Here is a 5,673-nt window from a genome sequence, read left to right on the forward strand (position 1 = left end):
TTTTACTTATGTTCTCAAAGAATGTGAGCTTACACTGTTACACACATGCCCTGTAGGCACCAGGCAGACTTCCAGATGTCCGTCGACCCTCCCTCGGGGGGTAAATCCGTCACTCTAACAAACCCCAAAACTTTTACTCTGCAAAATAAGCGCCCGGTAACTGACGCTTCTCTTAAATGCACGCCAAATTTGCACACGCAGTTTCCACCGACCCGCAGTGCCGCACAGCACAGCACAGCACAGCTCCCTCCTCATCTACAGCCACCGCTACAGCGTCCGTCCACACACACACACACATGTAACCCGACACACCCGCACACACAGGCAGTACACAGCTCAGTCGCGGGCGCGCAGCGAGATCGCCACGCCACGCTCTCCTCCACTCTCCAGCCAGGCCGGAGGCGAACTCCAAGGCGGGCGGCGGTCCGGCGCTCCTGCTCCCCGCAATGCCGGCCGCTTCCGGCGCAGATCGGGCCGACTCCTCCTCCTCCTCCCGGCCACCGCTCTCGATCGGCGCGTGACTCTGGGTGGGCGGCCGGAGGACGGCTGGATCTTGCGGCGGTCGGCGCGGGGACGGAAGGACGCATCGCTCGATTTCCCGCCTGGCAAGAGGTTTGCGGCCTTCTCTCCCCTCCTCGCCCGGCGCCTTCCGTTTCTTTATCTTGTTTTCTTGGATACACCGACGCCTTCGGATGCCCAAACCTCTCCCGCCGAGATTGGAACCTGGGCTCGATTCGCCCCCCCCCCCCCCCCCGGGGTTTAGGAACGGAATCGATTAGCGCAATGCAGTTTGTTGGCCGTTGTTTGTTTTGCGCCTGATGGCTAGTGTTAAGCTTTTATTTGTTTCCAAATACGGAGAAGAATGTTTTAATGCCAAGAGCTGGGTAGCACTAGTTCTTGTATCACATTCCTTTCCTACTAGATGAGTTGGTAATTCTTTTCAACACACTGATAAGTCTCTGCTGTTGTAATTCTGTCTACAGAATTATCGACCATCATGGCGCCACCCGGTCCACAGTCAGGTGTATGGATGCGTGTAGGCCGTGCCAGCGGCGTAGTAGCCCATGCAGATGCAGCCATGAACACTTGCATTGATTTATGCCAGCCGGCCAGCCCCCACCTCCCCTCCAAAAAGATTAAAAGACCCTACTTTCCTTCCTCTCCTTCCGTTTCTCGCTTTCTCTCATCCATCGGAGACCTTTACCTCCAGCTCTAGGCCCTGCCTTTTAGTGCCTGTGGCCCTGTGCTGTCACTTCTAGTATTAACCATCTAGTAGTAATTGAGAACACAACGGTAACATGAATTCAGGTGTGGATCATGTAATGTAAGGTTAGGTGAGCACGCTGGTACTACTGCGGTGGTGTGGTGTGGTACATTTAAGTGGATCACCTACCTCCACATAAAGGGAATCTAGCAAATTTTCCTCTGGGAGCCTCGTTGAACAAGTTCTTGCCATCATTTGTCCACCATTTTTTAAATGATGGTTTGCTAGTCCTAAGCTAATGTGCGCAATTTGGGTTCTGCTTTATAAAAAGGAGGCCAATGAGTGATATGAGACGGGCTGTATGCTGTTGTCACATGCACATTATCTCAACTGCCCCCCGTTGAAAACCAATAAGAACCACCAGAGCAATCAGCTTGATGGTGGGTCTTATGGCTGAGAGTCTGAGACTAGAGGAAGAGACAAATGGAGCCGATGAGAGGGGAGCTTACTATGTAGTAGTAGTTGGCAAATGTGAGGTGTCTTGCATAGAATGCCTCACCATGGAAGCATTTCTCTCCTGGATCATTCTACTGGCTTATTCTATTACTTACGTATGCGGTTGCACCAGCTTCTGTTCTGATCGTTGCAATTCCAGTTGCACTGCAAAGTGAGCAATTTCTGGTTGAGCCTAATGATAGCTAAGGTAGGTACAAACGGGAGAGCTCTTAACTCTCAAGAACATTATTGTGTTGGACGAGGTATACAATTGCTTATTTGACCAAATACAGAGCCGGTATGCAAGTTTGGTCTGTCAAAGCCCTGTATATGTATACTACTCCGTATTTGTTATCTTGCCGATGAACCTGTCTTTGGATGATCTAAAATGGGATATTGATTTTAAAGCCATGAACATGCAGATGCCAGTATGTGGGTCGAAGAGAACGTTTAAGTATCTCACTTATTCAACTGCAAGTTCTTCTGAAAACAAGCTACCACGGTAGATTATTCTCTACAACCCTTTAGGATAGAGTAGGGGGGAAAATCCACCATTAACTCTCCCATATTTCTAACTTTGCATATCTCTTGAGCATATTTTCTAGTTCTTAGGCAGTTAGTGCCAAAAGTGTATTTAGGTGCAAAGTTTATGCTTCATGTTTTATATTCTGAATTCCTTCGTTCACCGCTTTTTTGGGACCTTCCTTTTTACATGTACTATCTATTATTGCCTCGATGTTTTGTCGGCCACTTTCACTTACCCTTTCTTTTTCTCTCATTCTAGAAGAGTGAAGAGCTGATGAGAAAGCTTGGACTACAGAGTTGAAATCTATTGGCTTCCAGCAAGTCCGAACAATGCAGCATCTTACACTTGCAGCATCTCTGTCTGCTGCTGTTCTCTTTGCATGCATCCTGTATGCTGAAAGTGCCGATCTGAACTCTGACAAGCAGGCTCTTCTTGCATTTGCTGCATCCCTGCCCCATGGCAGGAAGCTCAACTGGAGCTCCACGACACCTGTCTGCACTTCTTGGGTGGGAGTGACATGCACACCGGACAATAGCCGTGTACACACACTACGCCTACCTGCAGTAGGACTCTTTGGCCCGATACCCTCGGATACACTTGGCAAGCTTGATGCCTTGGAGGTGTTGAGCCTACGGTCTAATCGCCTTACTGTTGACCTCCCTCCTGATGTAGGATCTATTCCATCCCTTCATTCCCTCTACCTGCAGCATAATAATCTGTCTGGAATCATACCAACTACACTTTCATCCAGCTTAACATTCCTAGATCTGTCCTACAACACTTTTGATGGGGAAATCCCATTGAGAGTACAAAATCTCACTGGACTTACTGCAATCCTTCTCCAGAACAACTCTCTTTCTGGACCCATCCCTGACCTACGTCTCCCCAAATTGAGGCATTTGAATATGAGCAACAACAACCTCAGTGGTCCAATACCACCTTCCTTGCAGAAATTCCCAGCTAGTTCATTCTTAGGGAATGCTTTTCTGTGTGGGTTACCATTGGAACCATGTCCTGGAACTGCGCCTTCTCCTTCACCGACACCATCAGTGCCCAGCAAACCCAAGAAGAGCTTCTGGAAAAGGATCAGGACAGGTGTTCTAATTGCAATTGCTGCTGCAGGAGGGGTATTGTTGCTTCTCTTGATTCTTGTACTCTTGATATGTATTTTCAAGAGAAAGAAACACACAGAACCAACCACAGCTTCGTCATCCAAAGGAAAAGCTGTTGCAGGTGGAAGGACAGACACCCCTAAGGAAGACTACAGCAGTAGTGTTCAGGAAGCAGAGAGAAACAAACTGGTTTTCTTCGAGGGTTCTTCATATAACTTTGACCTGGAAGATTTGCTTAGAGCTTCAGCTGAAGTACTTGGAAAAGGAAGCTTTGGAACTACCTACAAGGCTGTTCTTGAGGACAGCACCACAGTTGTGGTCAAGAGATTAAAGGAGATGGTGGTGGGGAAGAAAGACTTCGAACAGCAGATGGAGATAGTTGGCAGGATTGGCCAGCATCAGAATATTGTTCCGTTGCGTGCTTATTATTACTCCAAAGATGAAAAGCTACTGGTGTATGACTATGTCCCTGCTGGTAGCCTTGCTGCTGTTTTGCATGGTAAGTTCTTTGTTTTGCCTGTTATGTTTGAAATCAGTTGCCTATTAGTGCTTATGAACTTCTAGCGGTCTAGCCTATTCAAAATGTTTCTCCCCATTGAAGTGAGGATTGATAACTCAGAGTCTCAGACTCAACAGTTGACACTAGCAGGCTACAAGCATATCCGAAACTTGGTTAGAATTCATACTGTAGATTCACTTCGAAAGTCACATAGCGAATCGGAATAGTGCTAGTTAATATGCCGAATCCTTGTGTTTTCTCCTGTTCTCTAAAACTTCTATTATAGGTCTGGTCACTCTTAAGATGAATCCTCCAATTTCTGCAAATAAACGGATAGCCATTAACCTTCTAGATATGTGAATTTATTTTGCCTTTTAACATTGTTATTAAGCAATTGCAGACTGCAGTCGGATTTAGTGTTTCACTGTAGCACTGAACTCAACTGGTTGATAAGATTTCGTGCCCATGGTTGTCTGTTGACTGTTCAAATGAATGACATTTGCTGCGGTTGACTTGCAGGGAACAAAGCTACTGGAAGAGCTGCACTGGACTGGGAGACGAGAGTGAAGATATCCCTCGGCGTGGCGCGAGGGCTCGCCCATCTTCACGCCGAGGGAAGCGGGAAGTTCATCCACGGCAACCTGAAGTCGTCGAACATCCTTCTGTCGCAGAACCTCGACGGCTGCGTCTCCGAGTTCGGCCTGGCGCAGCTCATGACCACCCTGCCCGCCCCCGCCCGGCTCATCGGATACCGAGCGCCGGAGGTCCTGGAGACCAAGAAGCCGACCCAGAAGTCGGACGTCTACAGCTTTGGCGTCCTGCTCCTGGAAATGCTGACTGGAAAGGCACCCCTGAGGTCCCCCGGGCGTGAGGATTCCATCGAGCACCTGCCGCGGTGGGTGCAGTCCGTTGTCCGGGAGGAGTGGACCGCGGAGGTGTTCGACGTGGACCTGCTCCGGCACCCCAACATCGAGGACGAGATGGTGCAGCTGCTCCAGGTGGCCATGGCGTGCGTGGCCGTCGCGCCGGACCAGCGGCCGAGGATGGACGAGGTGATCAGGCGAATCGCCGAGATCCGAAACTCGGACTCCGGGCCAGCGACGCCGCCGGAGGAGGCCGCAGCCCAGGCGCCGTGAGGGCGGGTCGCGGAGATGAAGGAGTCCCGTTGTGTTTAGCAGAGGTAGCTAGCTAGCTAAGCTAGGTTGCTGCATAGTTACTTGGTTGGTTATATAGATAGCTTTGAGCGAAAGTTGATAGCCGCTTGCTTGGTTGATTAGTGGGGTGAGGTTTCTGTTGATCTCTGATTTATTCTTTTTGTTTTGAGAAATTCTGCTGTGCCGTTTTCGGAGTAGTGAGGCTACTGATCCTGAATGAGTATCTGATGGGCTCTGCTGGTGTTCAGAGCGGTGTTTGTGTTGTTGTCCTGTAATTTGGCATGCTTTTATCTTAGTGTGTGATTAATTCTTTCAGTTGATCTTTCCTCCTATTTGTCATCTGTCAGATTTCCTAGCTTGGCGTTCGTAGAAGGTGGATTCAAGGTCGCAGTTTCTGCCTTCGTTTTTACTCAGACGGCAACAGCGTCGACAGCCTTATGGTGAGGCAAAATGTACACAATTGACATATAAACGCAACTAATTCACAAGTTAAACTGTGCTAAATAAAATCCACACGTCTAATCTTTTTGTATGATGTCCGATAGCAAGACGTCACACTCCACCGTGTAGCGCCTGATATACATGTAATCTTTGGTTGTGTGGCGTCTAGGTAAAAGAAGCTACACTATCTTATACTAAAATCATTGTAACTTTTAATCCTTGCATCCAGTAGCAGAGGCAGG

General features: G+C 48.6%; 1 protein-coding gene across 2 annotated transcripts; it reads left to right on the top strand.

Moving 5' to 3' along the window:
• Positions 1-283: 283 nt before the first annotated feature.
• LOC123444714 (probable inactive receptor kinase At5g58300) lies at positions 284-5,305 on the top strand. 2 transcript variants are annotated; one of them, XM_045121529.1, is made up of 3 exons: positions 284-612; positions 2,484-3,836; positions 4,356-5,305. In XM_045121529.1, the coding sequence occupies exons 2-3, from the start codon at positions 2,555-2,557 to the stop codon at positions 4,970-4,972; spliced, it is 1,899 nt and encodes a 632-aa protein (XP_044977464.1). In that variant the 5' UTR covers positions 284-612; positions 2,484-2,554; the 3' UTR covers positions 4,973-5,305. The 2 variants fall into 2 exon arrangements, with proteins under 2 accessions (XP_044977464.1, XP_044977465.1); XM_045121530.1 differs by lacking the exon at positions 284-612 and adding an exon at positions 2,140-2,201.
• The last annotated feature ends 368 nt before the right edge of the window (positions 5,306-5,673 follow it).

Source organism: Hordeum vulgare, chromosome 3H (assembly GCF_904849725.1).
Source record: "Hordeum vulgare subsp. vulgare chromosome 3H, MorexV3_pseudomolecules_assembly, whole genome shotgun sequence".
Lineage (NCBI taxonomy): Eukaryota > Viridiplantae > Streptophyta > Magnoliopsida > Poales > Poaceae > Hordeum > Hordeum vulgare.

Bases quoted from the DNA above. Each gene is read 5' to 3' on its own strand.
- LOC123444714 (XM_045121529.1), top strand. From the start codon at position 2,555: ATGCAGCATCTTACACTTGCAGCATCTCTGTCTGCTGCTGTTCTCTTT. The intron at 3,837-4,355 runs GTAAGTTCTTTG...GTTGACTTGCAG, and splicing joins CCTTGCTGCTGTTTTGCATG to GGAACAAAGCTACTGGAAGA.